Source organism: Thunnus maccoyii, chromosome 1 (genome assembly GCF_910596095.1).
Source record: "Thunnus maccoyii chromosome 1, fThuMac1.1, whole genome shotgun sequence".
Taxonomy (NCBI): domain Eukaryota; kingdom Metazoa; phylum Chordata; class Actinopteri; order Scombriformes; family Scombridae; genus Thunnus; species Thunnus maccoyii.
In genome coordinates, this window is record NC_056533.1 from 7,456,632 (window position 1) to 7,470,160 (window position 13,529).

Here is a 13,529-nt window from a genome sequence, read left to right on the forward strand (position 1 = left end):
CAGGTTTAAAGTCTGACAGGAAACCTATTTATGATATAGCAAGTTGTTAGTTCTGCTAGAAATGTATGTAAACATAGGTGAAAGTACCACAAACTATCACCTAATTAAATTATCACAAGTGTATTATTATTATATTTATAATTATTATAATTATTAACAAATTAGCACCTCTGGAATCACAATCTAATAAAGCATGCAGAGTGCAAGCTCTGATAGTTTCAATCAGCAGCAATTAGACTCGTTGCCTGGAACAAGCAGTGAGCCACTCAGAGAAGCACAGCAGCAGCAAGCTGTAAGTTGTAACTGTAGTTGCTTTTTCCAACATTAATAGACATATCACATATGTTATTGCTTTGTTTAATGGCAAAAGACATGGTACCCATGCAAACTGAAGAACAGAATTAACCCAAGATAGCAAATGAGCTGCAAACATTTTGTATTTACGTCAACAAGATTGAAGATTTTAAAGGAATCAATTGATTAATTTAAATTTATAGGAATACTGAAGGACTAGTTCAACATTTTGGGAATTATGCTTATTTGCTTTCTTGCAGAGAGTTAAGTGAGAAGATTGATACCACTCTCAGGTAAATACTGTATAAGGCTAGAGCTAGGAGATACTTAGCTTAGTTTGGCATAAAGACTGGAAGCAGGGGGAAAAGCTGGCTCTGTTTTTTTTTGTTTTTGTGTGGATTAAACATGAACATAAAATGTATTAGAGAGCTTCAGAGGTGCTGGTAGGCAAATTATGTTACCTGTGGACAAGGCCAGGATAGCTGTTCCCCCGTTTCCAGTCTTTATGCTAAGCTAATCTAAGCTAAACTAAACGACTGCTGCTGGCTGCAGCTTCATATTTAACGGTCAGATATTAATTGGTATCAATTTTTTCATCTAACTCTTGGCAAGAAAGCGAATAAGCATATTTCCCAAAGTGTCAAGCTTTTGCTTTTAGAATAATTAGAAGAAGAAATACTGACTTAATTTATATCATTATATTTATCCACATCAGCTGATGTGATGAAGTTAAGCCTTTTATGATAAAATATTTTGAGATATTGCCCAGTCTTATAGAAGATATATATGAAGATGGATACGTTTGTAGATATGTATGTACTGTACTTAAATATTCAAATGTAATTCCAGACAAGAAATCAATACATTTACTGCCACTGTTGCTCAAATGCTGAAAACACACCAACACCAGCCTTGGTTTTATTTCCATGAAGGGTACTGTACAGCCTGACTGCCAGAGTGGAGTCTAAAACAATCCCCTCTCACAAAGAGAATCCCCTAACCTGACCAACGACTCGCTCTGCAGTGTTGGGTAATGTCAAGGATCCTTTGAGCCATTTTGAGTTTCCAGTGATGGATATTGGCAAACAGCTTGCCTCTGTGAGTAAGGATAACCTTCCATTTGATCAATCCTGCACCCGTCTCTAAGACTATACCCCCCAATAAATCAATAGCCTAGATGTGTTTGTCCTGGTGCTTTCCATTCTCCTCAAGCCCTCTCCATACGCTCCCGCCCTGAAGTACCTCTCTTTCCTTTTGCTACTCTCGACACGTCGTCTTTGATATCCGCGTCCCTTTGTTTTTCTTTTACATCTTATTTTTAAGCTTATTTGTCAGACACGATCTAAAAGCTGCCGCAAATTGCGTTGTCTACTAATTTGTTATGATACAGTATTTCCCAGTGTTTGTCATCAAACAGTACTTCACACTTGGCTGTCTGTTTTGGTTAATTTTGTAGAGAACAAAGGAAAATTGTTGTATGCCACACCAAGGGAGAAGCCTTTTTGGACTGTGAAAGCTGCAAGATATGGAAAACCAAACACAGAGGGAATTTGATTGAGAGTCGGGACAAGTGGCAATTTATCATCAAACAATGAAGTAAGGCACCCAGACCAGCAGGACTTAGGGTATAAGCGTTAATATTTTTTCCATTAAGATTATTCCAGCCTAGAGAAAAAAAACATTTTTGCTTTTAATTTCATGTTAGAACAGAGTCATTATTTTGTAATACTCATAGGAACAAGTTTGTAGATGCCGCAATTAACTTTCCTGAACAAAACACTTTTGGTGCGGCTGTGCAATCCCTACAGGATTGCTGGTCGCCTTCTCTCTCTCCTAAGATTCAGTGGAAGGGGGTGTTTTCTAATGACTTTAAATAATCTCACAGAGTGTCAGCCACATATACCAATTATTAATTAGAAACTGGAAATCCCTCTGAGATCCTGTCTTGGTGCAAGAAAAAAAAAAAAAAAAAAAAAAGAATTAGGTAGCCCCAGAGTTGCCAACTGTGAGCCATTTCAAGTCCATCTTCAAATGGAGGGTGTATTGCCAAGTATCCAAGAGATGTATAGAGGGATAAATCAAAACATTTTCACTAAGATTATATGGTGTATGTATTTATAGAGTGACACACTTTCATGAGCTTTTTGTTCTGGTTCGTAGTTACACATTAACCTGCTGTTTTAATGCATATTACTGCATCCGCATATTTAAATGGGAGCAGTAGGTGGCTTCAGTTAATGACAGTTATCATTTAACTAGAAGCACCTTCTCACTTATATAATTTTTTACCTCTTATCAGCAAGGAAATTCATAAGACCTTTCCTCTGTCTGTGGCCTGACGACAAATGGCAGAGCTCATCTCTCATCCTCGTTAACCAAGTGGCTAGTCTTCTTAATGAGCACTATTAAAGGTAAAGTGTCATTACCGCAGCACTCTGTCTATTCATTACAACCATCAATGTCTATTGATGTCTGTCTTCATCTAATCATAGGACTCTTCTGCGGGCACTTGTCTTCATCTATAACCTCACTCTCACATTACACCAAATTAATGTCAAACTACTTCCTTTTCGCCACATTCAGTTTTGCTATTGTACCCCCATGCTCATAAAGCATCACAACTGTCAGAGAGGATGACGGAGATAGAGAGACAGCATGAGTCTTAATAGAGCTGATTCCCGTGAGGTTTTGGTGTAACTTTCTCTTTACATGAAGAACTGATTTAAAAACTCAGTGTAGTGTAGTGAAGAAAACTCACCTTTAATCAAATCAGTGTATACAAATGAGTTTGTCAATTTCCAATTACAGTCGCTGCTTTAATACCTATTTAAAAAACTTGAAATCCTGAGCTGATGACCTGTTGCTTGTAATTTTGAGTTAAATGAACACACAGTACATTATTACCAAATATTCACTGTCAAAAGTGTTTATTTTGTGGGCTTTCAGGAGTTTGGGCACCGACAGGAAAATGTAAGCATGCAGCCCCCCAAATACAGGAGTGAGAACATCAATTTTAACTGTGAACTAAATGTCCATTTCTATACTGTATATATATATATATATATATATATATGTACATATATTGGTTTCCCCTTTAGGTATTCAGTGATACAAAGCATATAATTTTGCATCACCTTGTGAATACTGTCTGACCTAACTGACCTGAACACTGTTTCTGGACAGAAAGCGTAGAGTGTTGCAGCACATTTAGTAGAGCAGCAGCTGCAGTGAATGCTCCGTTTGTGTGTCTACACTAGAGGAGCCCTCCCCTTACAATCAGATTTTCAATGAGCACAGAGGAACTTTCTACTTTCAGCAGATGAATGTGAAAAAAGCTTTCCAGCGTCAAACTCTGCACATATATCATTCTGCACAGTGAAGCTCAAACATCCAACTGTAGGAGAAAGAAGAAAAACATATCTTTGAGTAGAGGGGGACTTTAAATAAGAAACTCTCATCAGCAAAACTTTACAACAAGAAGTTATAATGGCATGAAGTTATTACAAAGTTAAAAGTGAGATTCCTCCTCAGTCTTTAAACCCCGATACTACATGAACATTTTTAAAACATCTGTAATTTGCAACAGCAACTGAAAGAAAAAAAAATTTAATATTCTACATTAATTATTTTAGTTAATTAATGCTTCAGATGGCTGAATTCAACATCTTCTGATTAACTCAGTATGTTTTTCTTAGTATGATTCTTATTCTCTTCTCAGTATGTATATGAACAACAACCATGGTTTAGTGAACTTTCAATTTCAACTTAAATGTTTTTTTTTTTTTTTTTTGCAGTAAGCGTGTTCTGGCAGTAATGTGGAGTTAATTCATGCGCGTCACCAGAGATCTAAGTTGAGCCTTGCCATCACACATTTCATTACCCCTACACTAGACTCAACATATATAAATGTGTGAGTATTAAGAAAGTCTAATACTCATTTCTGATGCTGTGGATTCATGTTGCTGCAACTCTTCAACCTTGGATACTCATTTGTCCCTCCATCTCCTCAGTGTCTTATTACATGCATTCCCTAATGAAGCAGGAATGGAATTACTGTTTGTTATATCAGCAGGGGTCTGAGGACTGTCCTGCATAATTGGGAAGTAAGTGGAATAGATATGTGAATGTGAATAAATAAGCCCAATGTAATTAATGAGGACCAATGATTCGACCAGTGATAATTAAATCTGCTGTGTTTTTCAATTTGCATGATTAAGATGTTAGTTAACGTTATGTTGTACCCGCACGTTACAGGTTGTTCATTCTCAAAATGTCAACATATCAGAATTCTCAACACTGCACTTAATTATCTTCAGGAGCTTTAAAACTTGCAGCTAAATCAATTAACTTTAATCTGCAACCAATTAAAGTGTGACTTTTAGGAATGCTAATGTGCCACGCACTGTACTTATATCTCGGCCTGCTCAAACACAGACATCACCCAAAATTTCTCTGTAACTCAAACTGTTGGGGGAGTTGGTTGTGCTCTGTGTCTGAACCGGGAAACTCAAAGTGTTTAAGCAGGAGGGATTTTTTGCCTGTATTTTTCTCATACGCAACTCGAATTTAAGATTGATTTTTTTTTTACTGCGTTTTATGATTCAAAAGAGGTCAGGAGTGATTTGCATATTTTGACATTTTAAACAATTCACAGTAGCTCAAAAAAAAAAAAGGATTTTAAAAACCTGCCTGAAATCAGCCACAGCGGTTTTGAAGGAGTTGAATGGAAGGAACCAGCCTGGGTACTCAATTGTGCTGTTAATATTATACTGTCAAATGGAGAGGGCAGCACTTGACAATGAAGAACAATGAGTATTTCCGAGCCTTTCATGTCCACCAACCACATGCCTATTGAGTAGAGCACTTTTACTGATATGCTGTTTTATGTTTTATTGCCCAAGACATGGGAAAAAGGTGAAGAGGAGGAGGAGGAGGAGGAGGAAGAAGACAATTTAGTCAGTTTAGACAATGAAAAAAGCCCTTTACTTCTTCAGCTTCTCTCTTCCCCCCACCTCCATCTCCCACACCACCCTAGCACCTGAACTGCATTGAAACTCATTGATATTATCATTGTAGCCTCTCTTTTGCCCTAATGATTGTGGCAGGAGCCTAAACATTAGTGGGACACGTTTGTGACCAGAGGGAAACTAGAGTAGTTTCAATCTTTTGACCACCTGGGAATCCAAGGGGGAGGAAGTGAATGAACATTGGTCCTAATGTTCCAGCTTACTTTAAAGCTGCAGAGTGAGATTTTTTTTAACAATGAAAATGTAACTACAATCATCCCCTAACCTTAACCCTGTGGTTATTATTGTAGCAATGACAATGAAGGTTGTCTAACTTTAAGGACATAGTGACTTTAACACACACCACATGTTTCTCTAACCTTAACAAAGTGATCATTTTAACCCAAACCATGATCTTTCCCTAAAACTAACCAAACCTTAACCATAGCGTTGTCACATCATAAAACATTATAATTTTTTTTAACAGTTATTTGTAACAGCTTTGGAAAGCCACATGATGTTCTGCCAATTACTGGATGTATTTGGTCGTTTAATTTGAAGGACTTGTTGGACAAAATATGTCTCGTTTGTGAATGCTTTCCAAAGTGACAGATAACTGTTACAAAAATAGCGAATATGAGGGATTACCATCTGACACCTCTGTGATTTAAAGTTTGGTTGGTAAAATTCTGCCAACTAAAACTACTTGGTTGCTGTTAGAGAAATATTATGGACATGGTTAAAAGAAAGCAGCATTGACTGTTGGGAGATGGGATGCAAACTATGGTCTCTGGTGTTGATATGATTATAGGAGTAGTTTGACAGTTTGGGAAATACCCTTATTCTCACTTTCCTGCCGATAGTTAAATGAGAACACTGATACCACTTTCATATTATTACTGAGAGACTGGAAACAGTGGAAACATCTAGTCTGGCTGTGTCCAACGGTAACAGAATCAGTTTATCTCTGAAGCTCATTAATTAACATGTTATGTCTTTTTAGTTTAATCTGTAAAAATGGCTCATTTTACAGTGGTTATGTGGGACTATTTCCTATTTTCCTGCCATCATTTCTTGAAGTCTTATCATCACTGTGAGGTTGCCAGACAACCAGCCGCCAATTGGATGTTTGGACAGAGCCAGGCAGTTGCCCCCTGTTTCCAATCTTTGTGCTTAGCTAAGCTAATTGGCTGCTAGTTCGAGCTTCATATTTACTGTGGTGGTATTAGTGTCATTAACACTTAAGAGTTAATAGAAAGTGAATAAATGTATAAGTGTGTTTTATCAAAATGTCAAACTATTCTTGAGGTATTGTGGGATTATAGGAATGTCATGCTACTTCTTTGCTTCTGAGAGATAAGTAACTTAATTAAACTTTGTTTATATAGCACTTTCAAAACCAGGGATACAATGTACTTCATGGTTACAAAGTGAAAATAATATTTGAATAAACATTTAAATCAAAGACAAGTAATAGCTGAAATGAAAAAGACCAAACAGGGAAAGAAAGCGTCAGTAAAATGTCTTTGAGAATGAACGGGTTTTGGGATGAGATTTAAAACACTCAACAGGGTTTTCTGACGTGAATTAGAAGGATTTTGAATTAAATCAAAATTTGACAGGAAGCCAGTTACATACGATATGGTTACACTGTGGAGTCTTATTTAGTAATCGTGCAGCAGAATTGGGAACTCATTGTAACAGTGCCACAGTGTCGTGGCTTTAACAAGAATACAGGGCATTACAACAGTCAATACGTGAGGAGACAAAACAGTGGATGATTTTTTGAGCTGCTGAAAAGATAAGAGGAGGCGTAGCTTAGCAATATTTCTTAACTAAATAACTAAGACTAAAATTGACTCGATGGTTTCTGAGAGCAGTCATTATTTGCAGATTGCTTGTCAGTAAAATGTAATCATACTGTCTTTCCTTTTGTTAAAGGCATATTTTCAGAGAGGTAAATATTTTGCAGAGGAATAATGTACCATATGCCATGGATGAGCTTGGCCAGTTGTGAGCTGATTGTAGCTGTCAAGATGAGGCTAGTGGTCACACAGTGGGTGGGGGAGGGGTGGGAGGTGAGGGTTGCTTGCCAGCAATAACAGCAATAAAGTAGAAGTATCAACATCAAGCTTTACGCTTGCTGATTATCTCAACCTCAGGCTGGCTGCTGTTTCAAGGGAGACTGCTCATCAAGATGAGTGATAGGTGTTGAGTCAGTAACTTGGCCAAATTATGGTGCGGAGGTGGTAGGGTTGTTGCAAAAATCTATCTTTGAGGAGAACATACACCTGCTGTAACAGGCTTATACACTTGCTACAGATAATACCCCAGTGTGAATAACCAGGGTGGGCAAGCTTATGCTTAAACTGATTGGCCAGAGGACAAAAAAAACATACAAGAGATAATCTAAATCAAGTGAAAAATTCTCCGAGAATAACAGGCCAGTGGTGGCTACTTGTTGTGCGGAGTTTCAGATGTGGAAGTGTGTGGCGCACACTGCAACAGCTCTGTGATTAATACCTCTGACAAAGCAGTAACTAATGATCGATTGAGGATGCTCAGGTTCTAAAGACCATTTCCCCTTCACTTACTTTGCCTTTTTCAAAGCCATCTGATATTTTGATCACTGGCAGGGGCCATGTCACTGGAATTAATCACTAATTTAAAGCTGGAACCTTCTCATTTGCACAAAACTGCACTCAAGGAAGGAGATTTTGAATGATTAGTTCGACTCAGATTCACCTGATGTCAATGGAGCTTTTACCGTACCTTTAAAAGAACGTGCCATGAATAACATTAATGTTTTTATGTATATTCTTGTATTAAGCATGAATTAACTGTGTTGTGTTAGGCAGTGCATTTGTGTGTGACACACACACACACACATACACACACAGAGAGAGAGAGAGAGAGAGAAGGGAAGATTAGACTGCATGTGAAAAATAATTACAGCATGCCAACAGGTTCAGTTACTGTCATATGCTTATGTCTTATGCTCATATGGCTGTTGATTTACTTCAGCACTTAAAGTGATTTTAAATGAACAGCAGTCCTTTTTATACATTTAACTCTATCCACACGTATCAAATAGACTCTGAGTGTCCGTCAATGAAATCTTCATTCAGACTGAGCAAGAGGAACATGGCTCAACATTTACAGCCTAATGTATTATGCAGCAGAAGCTTTTAAAAAAGATGATTGGAGAATTCCCATCTGAAATGCAGCTGCAACATCAAAGCGTGAGTGGGAGGGAAATTAAATGGTACAGAAATAAATAATGGTGGACTTGATGTCTTTGCTAATTGGAAACTCTGGCACTCGGGTCAAAAGGCCTCCGCCAGACAAAGAATAAGACAAACAGCACTATTGTGTCGAGGTGCTATGACACAATAATGTGCTCACAGACGAACTCTCTAACTCATTGACACTTTAACACTTATTATGATTGAACATGCATGCGCTGCTTATGCACTTCAGGGCTGGGTTGAGATGTTGGATTGTGACTTCATCATTGGAACAAAGGGATGTCAAGGTAGTGTTTGATACTCTGTGGACTGAGATGAGTTTAATAAAGGAATTCTCACGGATGAAAAAAAAAAAAAAAAAGTCATGTGTTCTCAGACAGTATACTGACCATCCTCTCCTGCTGTACTAATAAAGGCTGCTTCCCCAAGGCCTGCCTGGCTGCTGCCAAGTAGCTGCACAAACACTAGAGGGCTCTCTCCATGGACAGCAGCATGGGCCCGCTCTGCTGTCACTCATGCACTCTATTGCACAGGCAGGTCTACATACACACACAAGCACACACACACACACACACAGACATATTTATCTTGGTCAATTTTGGGAAATTTACATAGTCTTCCATTCATTTTCTGGAGACTTACCCTAACCTTAACCACTGACCCATGAAGCTTTTTTTTTTTTTACCAATTGGGGACACAGCTTTTGTCCCCAATTGCACAAGCCGTCAACTGATCTTAAGTCTAGTGTGTGTCCCTGAAAGTAAGCTTAACGCCCCCACTCACACATACACTCACATTCCGCTATGCAATGATGGGCATGACCTTTTCCACTAACTGTCTTAATAAGACCCGTGTAACACTTTCCCTGCTCCTTGTCTTTTAATAGTCTGGGCTTTAGTTTTTTTTTTTTTTTTTTTTTTTTTTTTTTTTTTATGCACATGATTTCCTCACAGAATACAAATATACTAAACCCAGAGAGGTGTCAGTGTAATGACTGGGAAATGCAGTAAGCCTGAGTGACTAGTTTTACTTCCCATTGTGCCAAAAGGGCTACAGTGTGTGTGTCCATCTGTTCATTCTTTAACCCTATCAAATGACAGTGTAAATGAGCAGCCTCGGCTTCGTTTCACTGATCGCCTGGCCTACTTCTTTTCACTAATAACCCAGAGAAGTGTGGGCCAAATCATGCGTCGCTACATCAACGAAGATGAGAGTTAGAATAAAGAGAAAAAAAAACAAAAAAAAAACTAATGAGTGAATTTTACCTCCACATCCCTGTGTAATATCTACAACTGCAGTTATCGCAAATTTGAGACGATAACCTTTGCGCGTCTGTGCCGCTGCAGAGCGGCATGCATTCATTTGTGCGCCTGTTGACCCGGCTCCTCATCAACCCAATGAGCGCCGTGAAGGGGAGGCTCTCTTCGCCACCGTGCATCTCTCCTCCATCTCCTCCTCACTTTTCTAGTCGGCCAGCAAGCCTGTCGGAGCTCTTAACTACAACCTCAACACTGTCACTCCGCCTTGACAAACTGCAGGAAGGATTTCTAGCCTCTCGACTCTCCGCGTTTCGTTCATTTTCCCACCGCCTCGAATGAAACGCATTCGACTTTTTTTGCGTATTTTGAAGGAGAAAAAAAAAACGGTAAAATGATGCAGCAGTGGAAAAGGATGCAAGTCTCACTAGTAAGTATAGCCCGCCACCATGATATATATAATTCTAACAGGTATTACTGTTACATTGGTGTCTTGTGGATGACTTCTCATAGCTCTTTCTCCATCGCCGGGCTACAGTACATTTTCCCGGCACATTCTCAGGAGCGACATGGCACGGAGCGACAGAGCAAGTCTACAGAAAGGTCTGCAACTTAGGCTGTCTTCCTTATTCACATTTTACTTGCCGCTATCGCGGTTTAAGTCGCACATATACTCACTGTAAAGAGGTTATTTTTCCGTAAATTGGAAATGCGCTCCGGTGTCACATTTGATGCACCGATATGGACTGATTGGAAACATTGTCTCCTGAAAGGGTAAAACTTCAGAGAGAGGGTGAATTTGGGTAATCGGGGTGGGCTATGTGCTGCAGACTACTGTTATAGAGACAGAAAGGGCAAATAGCAGCTTCAAACTTCGTGGTTTTATTTCTTAATCGGGTTACTAGAAATTGAAAAATGAATTGCTCCTTTCTGGGGACTACCTTGGACAGCTCCTCCGCTGCCGGCGCACGGTTTTCGGCTGAGCTGTGTGGACCGGCTGCTTTCTGGCGGGGAGCTGTCCTACCCCGTGGTGCTGAAACCTCCTGCTTAGTCACGCACCACAGTCACTTAAAATGCACAAAAAAATAGGAAAAATAACAAATGCATTTCAGTTATTTATATAAACATTTTATATGGGCTATAATTTTGGGAAAGAAGCTTTAAAATTTCCTCTTCTCCTTTTTTTTCCTATATTTTTTTTTCCATTAACCTGGTCCCGCATCCTTCAGTCTCCAGGTCGGAGCCTTTAGTTGCAGAATGTCACTCTAACTCGGATCACTCCACACTTTATGATATTGCAGTTGGCTGGAGGTGGAATACGTTACAGCTTATTGTCCTTGGAATTGCCTTGCTGGACCCGTGTGTTACTCCACACAGCATATGACCACAGTGACACAATGTGTGTAGTAAAAGTTACCAGAACTAACACTGACACCGTGCTGAAAGCAAGCCATTCGGTGCTGTGATAGCATGTCCACCTGCATCAGTTTAAGCTGAGCTTTGTGTGTGTGCTTTCTTCCCCCTCTGGTTTTGGCATTGCGCTGAACAATGCACACCAGTGTGTTGTACAGTGAAGTAACTGAGCTGGTGAAATGGATGTTGAGTTAAAAGTGTTTTTGATTAAAGGGAAAAAATTTCATTAGTTTGCCTCATTTCTGTTTTATGTTACAGTACTGTCACTTTGTAATATAAAATTTAGTTTTTGTGTGATTATAGTGTGTGTGTGTGTGTGTGTGTGTGAGTGTGTGTGTGTGTGTTAAAAAAAGTTTATATCCATGCTTATCATAAAACAGCAGTTCCAATGTAACATTACAAATTTGATTCAATGATTAAATGTGCATCTACATGTCTTTACATTTATCTCATCTGGATTACTATGATATCAGTGAGCTACAGCGCTGTTGACATTGGACAGCTCACCTGCGGCCAGCCTCTCTATCTAAAGCTGACACTATTCCACGCATGCATGCATGCACGGGTGTCTAAGGAATATGATTGTAGCCTATAACAATATTTTACCAGGAATGTATTGTCAAAACATTAATCATAAAGAACATGTAATTGCTCAAAATCTTTCCAGGATAATCCCCAGAACAACAGATTAAAGCAGGGCAATCTGATGTTGTGGGCTGAATAGCCTCAGAGTACAGACATATCCATTTGTTGTTCAACTGTAGCAGCATAATATGAAAACAAGATTGGAATAAAGGGGCTGTTACAGATAAATCATTTGTAATGATGAAGTGACATCTTGACGTCTTATCCCTAAAATGAGATTTTTCTTCCTGTTTTTAAATCCCTTTTAAAAAGAAAAAAAAATAATAGAAGCAGATTTATCTTCTCTGTCTCATCTGATTTGTCCAAATGTTTATTTGACTCTACTTTCTTGTTCCTGCCTGCCTCTTTCTTCCCCACCTCCTGACAACTCCTCACAAGATTAAAAGACAACTAACAAACTGTGATTGCTCCCTTATAGGTCTCCCCCTCGGAATAACGCCAAATGGATGCTGTGCTGAGCGCCTCACCCCCTCACCAACTGCTATGGAGGCATGCCAAGCCATGCAAGTGACCTTTATCGCACCATGAATGCAAGCTCTGCTGTTCAAAGAGGACACAAGTAACCTTTTCTTGTTATCTAAGAAGGAGCTGTTGATCTGAAGAGAGAGAGAGAGAGGGGGGAGAGGACCGAGAGACACAGAGAGAAGATTCTCGTAAAACAAACAAACAAACAAACAAACAAAACAAAACACAGAACGACAGGATGCCAAAGCGGTCTGAGGAGATGCTCATGGATCTGTGGATGTCCTTGCTGCTGGTGTGGATTACTTGTGTTCCCTGCGTGTCCATGACTCCTATCATAGGCCAGTCCAAAAGTACACAAACTGGTGGGTCCGCAGCAGTGGCGAGCGGTCTTGGCGAAGGACAAAGATTATTGAGCCGCGCCAAGAGAGGATGGGTTTGGAATCAAATGTTTGTGCTGGAGGAATTTTCTGGACCTGATCCAATTCTAGTTGGCAGGGTGAGTGCTGTGATTGTCAGCATTATATTAAGCTCGCTTATCATGTGGAAACATTAATTCGGCCATTTGAATGCTCCGTCCATTTTTTTTTTCTTCCCATGGGCAGTGGGAGGGTTTTGGTTGTCAGGGGGAAGCAGAGATATGGGGACAAGAGAGAGGGAGGTGAGGGGGTGGGGTGGGTGTGGGGGGAGTAATGGAATGCTTTTGGAAATAATTAAACTCCCATCAAATAATGGTGGCAACATATTTTTGCTTTGTTGGATGTCCTTGAAATCCAAGATATTGTGTAACTCAGTCGCAGCAAGACATAGATTGTTATGTTACTTTTCACCACAGTTACACTCTTCACCACAAATTACAGATGAACGAGAGAGGATGTCTCCCCTTCCCTTTTTTTTTTAAAAATTTAATCCTGTATGTTTTTGAACCAATTCACCCATACTCATTTCTCCTTGCAATGGCATACTTTACGATTTGCGCATGAATAAAATAAGCTATTTTAGTGATGGTTAGTTTTTCCATTGCGACTCCGTAATGAATAGAACTGCGGGCTAATCCTGCGGCTAAGGGCCACCTGCTCCCTGGCCTGTGTGGAAGTGTCAGGCAGGTTTCAGAGGAGGGGAAGGCTGCTGGCCAGCCCGGCCAAAGCAGCTTGTTCACAGCTCATTGCTGGGACTCACCTGGGGAGAGTCAGCCTGGCAGCCAC

The 13,529-nt window shown here is 39.6% G+C and overlaps 1 protein-coding gene across 1 annotated transcript in view; it reads left to right on the plus strand.

Moving 5' to 3' along the window:
- The first annotated feature begins 264 nt into the window (after positions 1–264).
- cdh8 (cadherin 8) overlaps positions 265–13,529 on the plus strand; it is a 108,965-nt gene continuing 95,700 nt past the window's right edge. The window contains exons 1-5 of the mRNA XM_042421778.1: positions 265–292; positions 1,205–1,392; positions 1,751–1,890; positions 2,594–2,705; positions 12,281–12,823. Of these exons, the coding sequence (XP_042277712.1) occupies positions 12,566–12,823 (258 nt within the window). The 5' untranslated portion in view covers positions 265–292; positions 1,205–1,392; positions 1,751–1,890; positions 2,594–2,705; positions 12,281–12,565. The remainder of the gene's footprint in view (positions 293–1,204; positions 1,393–1,750; positions 1,891–2,593; positions 2,706–12,280; positions 12,824–13,529) is intronic.